Source organism: Gymnoscopelus braueri (genome assembly GCF_963280865.1).
Source record: "Gymnoscopelus braueri genome assembly, chromosome: 17".
In the NCBI taxonomy this organism is placed as follows: domain Eukaryota; kingdom Metazoa; phylum Chordata; class Actinopteri; order Myctophiformes; family Myctophidae; genus Gymnoscopelus; species Gymnoscopelus braueri.
In genome coordinates, this window is record NC_137617.1 from 35,956,437 (window position 1) to 35,970,964 (window position 14,528).

The window sequence follows — 14,528 nt, forward strand, 5'->3', positions numbered from 1 at the left end:
AAACCGAGAACGCATCTGTGTAACCCAAGCCCCCAAAACCCAGAGGTTGCATTGAAGCACATTGGACATGCTGGCCATTCATAGGTACTGCAGCTTAAAACGGCCTGGGGCCACTGTCACGAAAACGAGCGAAAACGGTTTCGACCAATGGGCTCGATTCACGAGCTTCCGCACGACGCAAAACGCGTCACCTCCTGAATAACGTGTCACAGAAGCCCCAAATAGGCCCCCGCCCGTCACATTTCACAACCCGGAAGAATGGGTGATTTAGGAGTATGCGCTGGGTGAGCAACTCGGTGCAAGTGGATGGGCGGGGATTTACGATGCCCTCTATTCATATTAACTCTATGGTGTAACCACTTTTTATTAACATGATTATTTTTCCAATATTAATGTTATATCATCATGCTAATTAGTTGGGGGCCCACTTGCAATATCCTCACGCCCGACCAGTGGGCCCCGACCCACAGGTTGAGAATCACTGGTTTATATACTGTAGGACTCTAACAGTTACAGACCCGTAAGGGTCCCATTTGGACCAAAAATTAAGTGTCTTATTGACCAATATGTCTTTTGTCATCCAGATGAGTTCCTCTTTCCAGATGGGACCGAGCCAGACGTACAGCAGTCAGTTCATGACCCAGGGGCCAGGGCCCCCGCGCGGCCCCCCGAACCTCCCCGGCAACATGGGCGGTGGCATGAACCCTAACAACATGGGCGGCGGCCCCCCCATGGGGATGAACCAGCCCAGGGGGGGCCAAGGCATGGGGGGGCCGTTCGGGGGCCACGGCGGCCAAAGAATGCCCCAGCAAGGCTACGCGGGGCCCCGAGGGCCCCCCCAAGGCATGGGCATGCAGGGCATGAAGAGGCCGTACCCGGGGGAGGTGAGCTTACGTCTCCATTCAAACACTTGTGTACATTCTAGCCAAATGTTGAGGTTGCTTATAGAATAGCGTTTATACTGAGAATGTTAACCAAGTTCATGGTGGCATCTCTCCTTTGGGCATGTCATTATAGGTGACATTAAAAAAAAAATCAATAGATAAAAACAAATAGTTTGCCTCATAGCATAATTCCCTAACTCATATTTTTAAGGTTTTCAGCAGAGACAAAACAAAAAAAACACTTTCTGCCTAAGTCACCTATAGATGACTTGAGCAGAAAGTCATGTTTATCTGCCTTTATTTATATCTGCCTAACTCTACTCCCCTAACACCTGCTGATTCACCCTGCCTTATTGCCAATGTTCTCAGCCTATCGAATGCTTTTTACTTTCATAATAGCTTCCTAAGTCAAAACTTAAGTCATTTTGGAATGTAACAAGCATTCCGATTGGCTTAGGACACAGGCAGCAGTGTTAGGAAAGTAGAGCTAGGCAAAAATGTCAATTTGACCAAAAGGTGACTTAGGCTATTATGATATGAGGCTAACGAAATGCAACAAATATATATATATTTTTTTATTATAGCAGATCTGCAAGTGAGCTTGTATATAAGCTATTTTAAGCATACAGGGCATTAAGTGGTTAACAGTTATCATCATGCCCCCCCTCTCCCCCAGCCTAACTATGGTGGACAGCAGTATGGACCAAACAGCCAGTTTCCCAGCCAGCAGGGGCAGTACCCCGCCCCTAATGCCTCCCGGCCGCTGCCATCCCCCAACTACCCTGGCCAGAGGATGCCAGGTCAGCAGATCCAGGGCCAGTACCCCCCACCCAGCGGAGCCATGGGCCAGTACTACAAGGTAAGACAGCACCGTTGCTCTGTGTTTATGTCTATGCTAGTGTTTTTTTGTCCTTGGCATTGGTAAAGTTTGAAAACCACTGGTCCTGTATATGCCATTTGGTAGGCACTGTTATCCACAGTGGCATGGCTGGCACCAGTATAGGGTTTCCCACTCTGAAACCTGGCGAAGCTGGTGCATTGCATGCATGACATGTACTGCAGTGTTGATTTCGTCGACTAAAACTATGACAAAAAATGTCTGTCGACTACTTCACTTACGAAAACTAAATAAAAACTAAATAAAAACTAAGCTGGTGATGACTAAAACTATGACTAAATATGCTGACTGGTTTCGTCAATAAAAAAAAATTAGACTAAAATGTTTGGGAGGGACTATAGTGGAGAAGAGATCCAGTAGAACTAAAACAAGTCATCATGGGTGCGTGTGGGTGTCACAGACCAAAAATAGCTGATCTACAAGCTCACAACACGTCGCAGCGCGACGTGTTGTGAGCTTGTAGATCGGCTATTTATCGGCATGCAGCTAAGAAGAAATCTGCCAGTTCGATGCCATTACGGCCCGGCAAAAAAGTTTTTTTGTCCTGTAGATTTATTCGACTAAAATCTTATGATATTTAGTCAACTAAAACTAGACTAAAAGTAATACGTTTCAGGTGACTAAAATATGACTAAAACGAAACATAATTTCATTCAAAATGAAATTTATGACTAAAACTAAATCAAAATTTGCTGTCAAAATCAACACTGATGTACTGTATGCATTGATGTTGCTCTAGCATGCAGGGTCTTTATGCAAGGTGCCTTTCCTTGGGGCATTTTTGCTAAATATGCACTATAACCCAGTGTCATCAACCAAGATCATTTGTGTTTCTTCCAATCACAGCAAGAGCCACCTTTTAATGGCCAAGCCAACAACTTCTCTGGGAGTGGATATCAGTACAGCCAAGGCAGTATGAATGGGGTAAGTTCATTAAAGAAACGTTACATTTAATGATTTAACTCTACCACAGCTGGCATCTCAGTTTGGTCACAACACATCGTATTATTGTACATACGTTACTGAAGATACAGAACTGTTTCTCAAGGTCAGGTTCGGGGACCACCAGGGGTCCAAATGGACACTTACGGGTCTGTAACTCTTGACAGTGTACAAATGGAACCAAATGGATTTGTACTCTGTCAGAGTTAAAATAAAATAAAAAGTGAAATCTCTGAGAGATAGGAAATAATGTAGTCTTTTCACCTCTGCATCCATTTCAGCCGCCCAGACCGGTGGGTGGCTACCCTCACTCCCCAGTGCCAGGCAACCCGACGCCACCCATGACCCCCGGAAGTAATATTCCTCCATATCTGTCACCAAACCAGGACGTCAAGCCCCCCTTCCCTCCTGACATCAAACCAAATATCTCTGCACTTCCTCCTCCTCCAGGTGAGTGGTCCTGAACACCCAAAGACCACCTGAAGGTCCTGGTAGCTTGTCAGAACATTTTTTAATAGTGTGACTAGTGTCCTTGTGTCCTTGCTTACTGTATTTGCTCTGGATTATGAGCGTCTGCTAAATGCCTAAACTGTAAACTGTAATTTTGTTGTAATGTTGTTGGAAAAAAAGAAAAAAATAGTAGACATGAACATGTTAATTTAAATATGTCACTATTCACATGTAAATATGTTCTTACAATTTCTCAGTGGTGGAAAAAGTACTGAAATGTTTTACTTAAGTAAAAGTATCAATTCCACAATCTAGAAATACTCAGTTACAAGTAAAAGTCCTGTATTCAACATTTACTTGAGTAAAAGTACTCATTATGCAGAATGTCCCATTTCAAGTTTTCAAAATGAATAAAAATCTTATGAAAATAGCAGATCCATTTGCGACGCGTTGTGAGCTTTTAGATCGGCTATTTTCAAATAGCCAAAGTGTATTATATAGGACTGACGTGGACTACCACTGGTAGTAGTATGATAAGCAGAAGTTGACCAGATTCCCTCTGTATACTAAAGGCCGCCTCCTGGAGCACTTATTGGAGCATTTGTGTTTTGTTTTTTTATTATCTCAAAACATGATTCACTCTCCGCTCTGCCTTCGGGGCGAATCCTTTCCTAACAGAAAGTAGGCCACGGTTTGAGCCTGTCTCCTCTCTCCTCTCCTCTCTCCTCCCATAGCCAACCCTAATGAGGAGCTGCGGCTGACGTTCCCTGTGCGGGACGGCGTGGTCCTGGAGCCCTTCAGGCTAGAGCACAACCTGGCCGTCAGCAACCACGTCTTCCACCTACGGCCCTCCGTGCACCAGACCCTCATGTGGAGGTAGAGAACAGCGCCACCCGAAGGCTACTACGCATATTAGTACACCTAGTGTTTCTCTCAGCCTGTTTCATTTGAAGGATGATTATGCATTATTATTAGGCTACGGACCCCCCATTCAGTGGTGGTAGAAGTACTCTGACATTTTACTTAAGTAAAAGTAGTGTAAAAAATACTCTGTTTACAAGTAAAAGGCCTTGTGTTCAAAATATTACTTGAGTAAAAGTACAAAAGTATTGGCATCAAAATATACTTAAAGTACCAGAAGTAAAAGTACAAAAATGTTTGAAAATAGCAGATCTACAAGCTCACAACGCGTTGCGGTGTGACGCGTTGTGAGCTTGTAGATCGGCTATTTTCAAATAGCCTAGGTATAAAATAGGGCTGAAGTGGTTGATGCGTTTTATAATATAATAATTTATATCTGCAAAGTAACTAGTAACTAAAGTTTTCAAATAATTGTAGTGGAGTAAAAGTATAATATTTGCCTCTGAGATGTAGTGGAGTAGAAGTAAAAGTATTGAAAATTGGAAGTTCTCCAGTAAAGTAAAAAAAATCCTGAAAAGTGTACTTAAGTACAGTACTTGAGTAAATGTACTTAGTTACTTTACACCACTGCCTAACATCACTCAGGGCACCCAAAGTCCTCCAAATCAGGCTTAACATTATTTTATTTTTCAAATCTTGTGCAGATCGGATCTTGAGCTGCAGTTCAAGTGCTACCACCATGAGGACCGCCAGATGAACACCAACTGGCCCGCCTCCGTCCAGGTCAGCGTCAACGCCACGCCCCTCACCATCGAGCGGGGCGACAACAAGACCTCCCATAAACCCTTGCACCTGAAGCACGTGTGCCAACCGGGGCGCAACACCATCCAGATCACCGTCACCGCCTGCTGCTGCGTGAGTAGTAGCACACACAATCACAATCAACTTCATTGTCATATCATTTCAGGTTTTCAGGTGTAAAAAAAGTGGGTGAATTTGTTTAATCATTTGTAGTTTCCAGGAAAGGGGGGGAGGGGGCGGGCAGAGAGAGAGAGGGAGTGCAAGGAGAAAACAAGGAAAGAAACAGGACAAAAGAATAATCAAAGATACATGCATTTTTACATATAGCATAAAAAAAGTAGCACTGATGTACATGAGGTTAGACATAAGGTGCAGGTTAAAAAAGATAGCAGTAGGCCCCGACGGCTGGCGTAGTGGTCCGGGCACCTAGGCTTAATGTAGCCTGACAGCGCGTCGTGGGTTCGACTCCCAATCCCGACGGCCTTTGCTGTGTGTCACTACCCATCTCTCTCTCTCCCCATTTCCTGTCAAACTACTGTCCTATCATCAATAAAGGCATAAAAAGCCTAAAAAAAAATCTTGAGAAAAAAAAAAGATAGCTGTTGTAGGTTCAGTACAACAGCTATCTTGTACACTAGAAAGGTATTGACATACTGTATATACGTAGTCCAAAATGAGGTAAAAATAGAAAAACGCCTTGGTACTGTAGGTCCACATAGGAAGGCCTTGATACTGGCACAAACAGAAGTTGGATACCAAAGATACGATATACCAGACCCACATGATATACAGTATTTATTTGGATAATGACGGTGTTGATGAAGATGATGATGATGTTGTTGATGTCTGATTTCTCTCCACAGTCTCACTTGTTCGTGCTTCAGCTGGTGCACCGGCCCTCGGTCCGCTCGGTCCTGCAGGGCCTACTGAAGAAGAGGCTTCTGCCTGCAGAGCACTGCATCACCAAAGGTACGTGCTACGTGCCAAAGCCCCGTTCATGCTTCGTTTTAGTTAGTTATCCCATTAAGACCTGAGGCCGATTCTAAAAATCCTAACAGTTTTCTGAAAAACGCATGTTGCTATATGAGTGGTGCTCAAACTTTTTCACATGAAGGACCCCCACAATTATATATATTTGGCCGTGGACCCTCATCTCAAAATATTTAGTTCCAGGGACCCCCGGAAGCAAAGATTTGAGTTGAGAAGAATATTCGCTTTAAAAAAATATATATATATTCAAAGATTTGCACACATTTTCACGATTTTTCTAAAATAGCAGATCTACAAGCTCATAGCGCGGCATGAAGTGACACGCTATGAGCTTGTAGATCTGCTATTTTTTTATAGCTAAAATCTAAATTGACACAGATGCTTTTCCCGGTTTGAATTGGTTATAATAACCTGACCATCACACCTGGTTTGTTTAAAAGTGTCCTATATTCTCCCAGTACTTTTTGAAGTGTTCTTTTGCATATTAGCCTATTAGCAACCGACAAACCATCTCCCCGTCCCCCCCGTTCCCCTCCCTGCAGTCAAGAGGAACTTCAGCAGCGTAGCGGCGTCCTCGGGCGGCGCCTCGCTCAACGGAGAGGACGGCGTGGAGCAGACGGCCATCAAGGTCTCCCTCAAATGTCCCATCACCTTCCGACGGATACAGCTTCCAGCCAGAGGACACGACTGCAAACACGTGCAGGCGAGTGACGTTCAACATTTTAACCACTTAAACCCTGTGGTTTCAACCTTTTTCATGCCAAGGACCCCTCAAATTGATATACATTTTGCCGTGGACCCCCCCCAGAAGCAAAGATATGCACACATTTTCAAGATTTTTCAAAAATAGCAGATCTACTGTAGTATATCTGCTATTTTTGAATAGCCAAAGCTAATTGGTTTAAAATGATTGTGGCGCTATGTACCCCCCCATGGACCACTAGTTGAGAACCACTGACTTAAACCCCCATGTGTTGTTGAACGGAGTCCCTCAGGGCTCTATACTAGTGTATTTTCTGTTTTCTTCGCTCTACGTTGAATATCTTTGCTGAAAATAGCCCGATCTACAAGCTCACAACAACGCGTCATGTTGAGATGCGTTGTTTGTGTGAGCTTGTGGATTTGCTATTTTCAGCAACAGTTTTCCCCAGACTGTCTGTGGTGGTCTGAGGCACTTGGTTCTCAAACATTTTTATGTCAAGGACCTCCAAATTGATACGCGGTTTTACAAAGGTTTTGTGTCAGGGACCTCTATATGATTTTTCCCCCAAAACTATTGAAATGTTGTGGATGTGTGATGTGATGGTGTGTGTTTGGTTTGTTCCTTCTTGCAGTGCTTCGATTTGGAATCATATTTACAACTGAACTGTGAGCGGGGGACGTGGCGGTGTCCTGTATGCAAGTAAGTGTTTCCAGCTGTGATACTTAACGGTGCTGTAAAAGTGATATTTGTGGGATAAAACAAAAAGTGTTTTTGTTAAAATTGTATAGCATTTCAATAGTAATCATCGCTAGAGAGTGTTTGTTCAGTAACAGGCCTCCTCATGAACATTAAGTTTGGTTCTGACAGTTTGGTAAGCACAAAATCAGAATCAGAATCAAACTTTATTGTCACATCACATTACAAGTAACCTGGGTGAAATTCTTAATTGCGCAGGCCCATCAATGCAGTTAAAAGATATAGTAGATGGAGAATTAGAGCATGGAAAGTAGAATATAATGTCTGTCTAATCTGTCTCCCTTCATTCCTCTCTTCACAGTAAAACAGCATTATTAGAGGGCCTGGAAGTGGACCAGTACATGTGGGGAATCTTGAACGCTATTCAAAAGTAAGTTACAACATGCTTTTACAACTTCTTACTGGTGTGATGCCCATTCAGCTATGCATTACCCTCTGTACCCTTACGTTATCAGAGTACTAGTGCAGTTCTCTTTATCATTGTACTTTGAGGACATTATTAGTCCACACCAGTGGTTCGTGATTTTGAGGGGGTCCCCAGATGACAGTAAAGTGATAATTTAAGGACTTTTAATACCCAATACCTAAAAAAAGAAAGGAAAAGAAAAACATGAAAAAAGACCATTACTGCATCAAAAGTGATCAACAAACTATAATATTAAAACTGCTCAAACATTGGCCAAATTATCAAATGATATTAGAAAGAGGCAAAACAATTGAAAATAGCTGATCTACAAGCTCACAACGCCTCGCAATGTTGAACTTGTGAGCTTGTAGATTGGCTGTTTTCACAATATGTATCTGTGGAACCGAGTCAAACCAAATGTAATGCCTCAACTCCCCAGTTCAATTATTATTAATTTGGGGGGGTCGTGGCCTGAAAAGGTTGAGAACCACTGATCTATACTAATGCTGCTTCACCTCCTTGCAGTTTCACCAATTCATGGTGTAAAGTAACTAAGTACATTTCCTCAAGTACTGTACTTAAGTAAAATTCTGAGGTATTTTTACTTTACTGGAGTATTTCCAATGTTCAGTACTTTTACTTCTACTCCACTACGTCTCAGAGGGCAAATATTGTACTTCTACTCCACCACAATTATTTGAAGACTTTAGTTACTAGTTACTTTGTAGATTTTGATTATTATTACAAAACATACATTACTCACTTCAGCCCTATATACAGTTTGGCCATTTGAAAATAGCCGATCTACAAGCTCACAATGCGTCGCATTGCCGCATCGTGAGCTTGTAGATAAGCTATTTTCAAATGATTTTTATGCATTTGAAAACGTGTGAAATGGGACATTCTGCACAATGAGTACTTTCTACTTTTGGTACTTTAAGTACATTTTGATACGAATACTTTTGTACTTTTACTTTTATTTTGAATTCCAGACTTCTACTTGTAACAGAGTAGTTTTACACTGCAGTTTTGATACTTTTACTTAAGTAAAACATTTGAGTACTTTTTCCACCACTGATTGAGACCTCCATCTGTTTTTTTCTCCCACCAGCTCCGAATTTGAGGAGGTGACGATCGACCCGACATGTAGCTGGCGGCCGGTGGCCATTAAGTCAGACATCCACATCAAAGAGGATCCAGATGGACCGCTGGCCAAGAGGTTTAAGACTATGAGCCCCAGCCAGATGATCATGCCCAATGTGATGGAAATGATAGCCCAGCTCGGACCCGGGCCCTCGCCCTATCCGTCGTTGCCCAGCCAACAGGGGGGCAACAACAACGAATACGGCAACCAAGGTGGGCTATTATTACAGTGTTGATCAAACCTTCTCATTTCACAAGGACCCCCCAGTTTGATATGCACTAGGCCACCACAGACCCCCATCTGATTTTCATTCATTTAGGTCCAGCCATATGTTTTAATTATCTCTGAGACGCCAATCTACACTTTTCCTCAGTATTCATTTAAAGGGATAGTTCACCCAAAAATTATATATTTTTTTGTAAGGATTAGTCACCCCATGGAGGCTTGAATTCATGGATATTTTTTTGTTTTTGTCTCATTCCTAAGCCAATAATTTGATGACCAGCGGACCGGTAGGCAGCGGTTCCGGTAGGAGACACAAAGGCTTAGGAATTGGCTTAGGAATGCGACAAAAACAAAAAAATACCCACGAATTCAAGTCTCCATGGGGTGACTAATCGATAGAAAAAAGAAATTGGGGGTGAACTATCCCTTTAACATTGTCAGAGCTACATACCCGTAAGGGTCCATTTGGTTCCCAACGTGATTGGTGATTTTTCTGCCGATAGTAAGCAATAATAGTAGTCGAACAATAATAGTAGTCGAACTCGAACGCTCAGCAATGACTTTGAAGATTGTGTGTCATACATGTATGGACGTTTGATTCAATTCAATTACATTTTATTAAAGTGTCAAATCACAACAAGTTGTCTCAAGACACTTTACATGTAGAGCAGAGACTTTTTCATGTCAAGGACCCCCAAATTGACACTTATTAGACCCACATTTGAAAAGATATGCCAGGGACCCCCATAAGAGAAGATTTCTTACTGCTCTAGCAGTGATTTTCAACCATTTTCATTTCAAGGACCCCCAGTTTGACATGCCTTAGGCTACGGACCCACATTTCATGTAATTACTATCTCTGGGACCCCAATTTATATTGTAAAATCAATGTTAATTTAACTCAGAGAGTGTACAAATCGAACCAAATGGACCCGTTAGGGTCCATTTGGTTCCATTTGTACACTCTCTGAGTTACAGACCCATAAGGGTCAATGTGGTTCCTAACTATCTATCATTTAGCTGGGGACCCCCTGGAACTCCCTCAAGGACCATCCCCGGACCCCACTTTGAGAACCAATGCTCTAGGGTGGGCGGACTTCTGCCTCGACCGTGTCGGGGGGAAAGAAGAGAGAGGGAGGGAGAGACAGAGATATACAAGTAATAGCAATAACAATAGTAGAAAATATAATAGTGTAAGATAGTATATGATAATATAATATAGTACAAAAATAATGTATATACAGTATATAATGGTATATATAATGGTATAATATAAGAATGTTAAGATGATATAACTATAGTGGCATTGTGTAATGTAGTATAAATCCACGGTCGTGCTCCATGGAGAGGCCCGGTTCGCAGTCACACTCTTGATCTGCAGCTGGGGGTCCGTAATAGCAGTCCATGGAACTGCGAAGTGGGAGATAAAAGAAACTCTGGGGAGAGCGGGTCCCCGGATGTGGAATTAGTGGCAGTTTAGATGAGTTTGCAGTTTGACGGTTTTTAGATGAGTAAGAAAGTAACAAAGTCCTTCAAAAGATATACTGACGTCTTGGGACGTGTATTGACTCTTTTTTTTTTTCATTTTGTCTTGCAGGCAACAGTTACCAGGGGCACGGGAACTTTGATTTCCCACATGGCAACCCTGGTGGTACGTCGATGAACGACTTCATGCACGGTCCCCCCCAGCTTTCGCACCCGCCTGACATGCCCAGCAGCCTGATGGCTCACGACAAGCCACTCTCTCACAACATGCCAGACTCAGTGAGTTTTTTTTCTCCCTTTTTGCTTGTAAATCTACGCAGTGGCTCCTGTGCTTTTAGTATCTCTTTGTTCTGTGCGTATTTCTTAAAGGCGCGTAACTCCATGACTTTCATGTCCTTCCTGGTATTTGAACCCAGGTCCCCCGCGTGAGCACCAACATTTATACTGCTGAGCTAATGTAGAAAGCCTGTTTGGGCTTGAGCTTCGTGCAATAGCACATGTCAACCAGCAGGTGTCCTACCAGAACACATGATATAAATGTCTGAGGTAGACCAGACAAAGTCCAGCCTGGACATATTTTCATATTTTCAAATATGGCCCCCTTTGAAAAACTTTGGACAGCCTTAGTTTAGACCAAACTAAGCCACCGCAGTTGTTAGTTATATTGTATTAAAGTGCTCTACCATCAGGCATGCAATGCTCATTTGGTATGTTCTTGCACTCTATTTCAATGACGTGACGCGCACGTCACTTAACACCATCACTGCAAGTCACACAATGGACAATTGATATGCATCTAGGCTTATTCCTATGTTAATTCGCTAGGCGTGAGTCGGGAGCCTTTGAAAACTTTGTTGAGGTGCGAATTTAAAGTAGTTTTGAATCTATGCGTGTGCTCCTGGTCAAATAGGTTCCGGCACGGCGTGCAAGGCCGTCCAGTGAGCATTGCACCCCTGTCTACCATACAGATTGGTCAAAAATAAAAACATTTTCACTCAATACAAACAAAAGAAAGCTATAGGACTTGCAGCTTTTAATAGCATTTTTTGACAGTTTTCTCCCTCCTCCCAGATACCTCATCCTGCCAGCACTGACCAGCCTCACAGCTCCTTGCAACAGAGCTTGCAACACGCCTCCCCGCACCACGGCAACCACTCGGGGCAGCAGCTACACCACGGCGGGCCTCCGCAGTCCTCGCGACAGCCTCCAACTCCTCAGCAGCAACAGCAGCAGCAACAACAACAACAACAACAACAACAACATCAACAACAACAACAGCAACAGCAGCAGCAACAACAACAACAACAACAACAACAACAACAACAACAACAACAACAACAACAGCAACAACAGCAGCAGCAGCAGCAGCAGCAGCAACAACAACAGCAGCAGTCTGGTCCCAACAGCCATCCACACGGGGACTTGTCCTTCCCCTCCAACAGCTTGGACAGCCAAGCGGGGTCGGACATGCCCGAGCCTTCCTTAGATGTGAGTTGGTTGCCAGTGTTGTTGCAGCAAATGGTCCATTTAGTTTTATTCATAGTCTTTTGAATAAAATTCCCATCAAGTTTTAGTCATATTTTAGTCATGGGAATGTTTTAGAAATGTTTTAGTTTTTGTCGAGTTTTATTCTACTAAATATAAGATTATAGTCGTCTAAATCTACAGTTGATTTAGTCGACTAAAATGTATTTTGGCGGTACCTTGATGGCGTCCTAATGGCTGATTTTACACTTGGTTGCATGCTGAAAATAGCTGATTTACAAGCTCACAACGTGTCGCGCTGCGATGCGTTGTGACTTGTGAGCTTGTAGATCTGCTATTTTCAGAGTGCAGCACCCGAGCGCAACCAAACATAAAATGACTTGTCTTTTAGTTCTACTGGATCTCTTCTCCACTAGTTAGTTAGTCCCTAACATTCTAGTCTTGTTTTTATTTGTTGACAAAATTGTCAATATATTTAGTCTTAGTCATCATAGCTTAAAGGGTTAGTTCAGATTTACAGAGTATTTTCTGTAGGAAATACTTACCATTAATGTAGTGGTTGCAAAGGTATTAATTGATTGTCCGAGTCCCGTGGTCAGAGTTATGGTCCGGTTCTGATGAATATGAAGTAGTTCCGGTAGATTAGTAGATTTGGTGGGGGCCGCTCATTAAAAATAAATTAATTTAAAAAACTAGCGTTATTTGTATTGTTGACCTATTTCTACCATATAGAGCAGGTTTCGTTCAATTTCGACCCCTCTGTCACATGGTACTATTTTTTGTGTCATATATTTTGTGCGTGAGTAGGCTGCCGCGGCGCAGTGATTCTGGACACAAACATTAGTACCATGTGACAGAGGGATCGAAATTGAACGAAACCTGTTCTATATGGTAGAAATAGGTCAACAATACAAATGACGCTAGTTTTTTTAATTAATTTATTTTTATTGAGCGGCCCCCACCAAATCTACGAATCTACCGGAACTACTTCATATTTATCAGAACCGGGCCATAACTCTGACCACGGGACTCGGGCAATCAATTAATACCTTTGCAACCACTACATTAATGGTAAGTATTTCCTACAGAAAATACTCAAAAAATCTGAACTAACCCTTTAAGTTTTTGTCAGTGAAAAAAGGTTGTCGACGAATTTTTTTCGTCATAGTCGACGAAATCAACACTGGTTGGTGTAAGCAGCGCATGTCAGCGGTGATTAACTAAAACGACCAAAAGGACGGAGGAGGGGCTGTGTCCTCCCGGTGGGGGCTCCTCACTGGCGGGTGAGCCAGTGGGATGCAACAGCAGATTTTTTTTTAACATTTTAAAAAATGTCAAAATTGTCAGCATTCTCAGAAATACAGAAAATAGCAGATTTACAAGCGATGTGCAATTTTCGCTATTCATTGGTTTACCACCCAGGTTTTTACTATGTTTACTTGACTTGAGGGTAGATGATGGTCTTAAGAAGTGATGATTCTAACGTCTCCCCTCCCTCTCCTCCGTCCGTATAGCTTCTCCCGGAGCTCGCTAACCCGGACGAGCTGCTGTCGTACCTGGACCCCCCGGACCTCCCCAGCAATAGCAACGATGACCTCCTGTCCCTCTTTGAAAACAACTGAGGCAATTCAGACACACAACACTCACACACACACACACACACACACACATATAAACTTCTCCTCCGAATGCCCAGGCATTTTCCCTGTGAGCCCCGGGCAGCACTCTCAGTACTTGATAAAAACACAAAGATGCACTCCCTCTCTCTTCTTCCTCTTGTACAGTTTTGATTCGCCAGCACAGACTGACTGAACGAGGTTTTGAAAAACTCAAAGGCGCTAGCTAGCTAGCGCGGCGGCGATACCTTTTTTGAACTGTGCAGCTATATTCAGTTGTCGTTTTTTGTTTTGTTTTGTTTGTTTTTGTTTTGTTTTTTTAAAGCGTCACACGTGTTTGTGTGCACATTAGGAGAAAAACTAAAGTGTTGTAGCATTTTTTTTTTTATTCACATTTTTTTTCCTTTTTTTTTTTGAGAAGAAAAGGAATCCATTGTATAAAACAGAAAAAGAACTGACAAAAAAAAAGGAAAAAATAAATAATAATCTGCGCTATCTGGCCAGTATGCATTATCGTCTACTCTACGTTGTTCTCCCATCTGCAAAGCCCACACCGCCTTCCCTCTGTCACTGCACCCTGTTTCCAAGCCTGGGTAGGTAGCACTGAAAGCAGTGGTTCTCAAAGTTGTTTTGTTTTTTTCTTCAAGGACCCACAGTTTTTTTGGTTTTTTAGGGCCACGGAACTCCCCCATAACTCTGAGAGTGTACAAATGGAACCAAATGGACCAATTTGTACGGGTCCATTTGGTTCCATTTGCACACTCTCAGAGTCACAGATCTGAACGCATCCATTTGGGTTCCTAACTATCTGTAATTTAGCCGGGGGGACCCCTTGGAACTCCCTCTTATCATTTCAAGGAACCCCCAGTTTCGTATGCATTA

At 42.8% G+C, this 14,528-nt stretch overlaps 1 protein-coding gene across 3 annotated transcripts in view; it reads left to right on the forward strand.

Moving 5' to 3' along the window:
* Positions 1-14,246, forward strand: part of LOC308104633 (zinc finger MIZ domain-containing protein 1-like) — a 227,223-nt gene extending 212,977 nt beyond the window's left edge. For all 3 annotated transcript variants that reach the window (XM_080455085.1, XM_080455086.1, XM_080455087.1), the window contains 14 exons: positions 585-884; positions 1,561-1,743; positions 2,629-2,706; positions 3,006-3,174; positions 3,909-4,050; positions 4,740-4,950; positions 5,700-5,805; positions 6,369-6,529; positions 7,161-7,228; positions 7,587-7,655; positions 8,803-9,047; positions 10,658-10,824; positions 11,617-12,033; positions 13,545-14,246. In XM_080455085.1, the coding sequence (XP_080311211.1) occupies positions 585-884; positions 1,561-1,743; positions 2,629-2,706; positions 3,006-3,174; positions 3,909-4,050; positions 4,740-4,950; positions 5,700-5,805; positions 6,369-6,529; positions 7,161-7,228; positions 7,587-7,655; positions 8,803-9,047; positions 10,658-10,824; positions 11,617-12,033; positions 13,545-13,652 (2,424 nt within the window). In that variant the 3' untranslated portion in view covers positions 13,653-14,246. The remainder of the gene's footprint in view (positions 1-584; positions 885-1,560; positions 1,744-2,628; positions 2,707-3,005; positions 3,175-3,908; positions 4,051-4,739; positions 4,951-5,699; positions 5,806-6,368; positions 6,530-7,160; positions 7,229-7,586; positions 7,656-8,802; positions 9,048-10,657; positions 10,825-11,616; positions 12,034-13,544) is intronic.
* Positions 14,247-14,528: the final 282 nt, after the last annotated feature.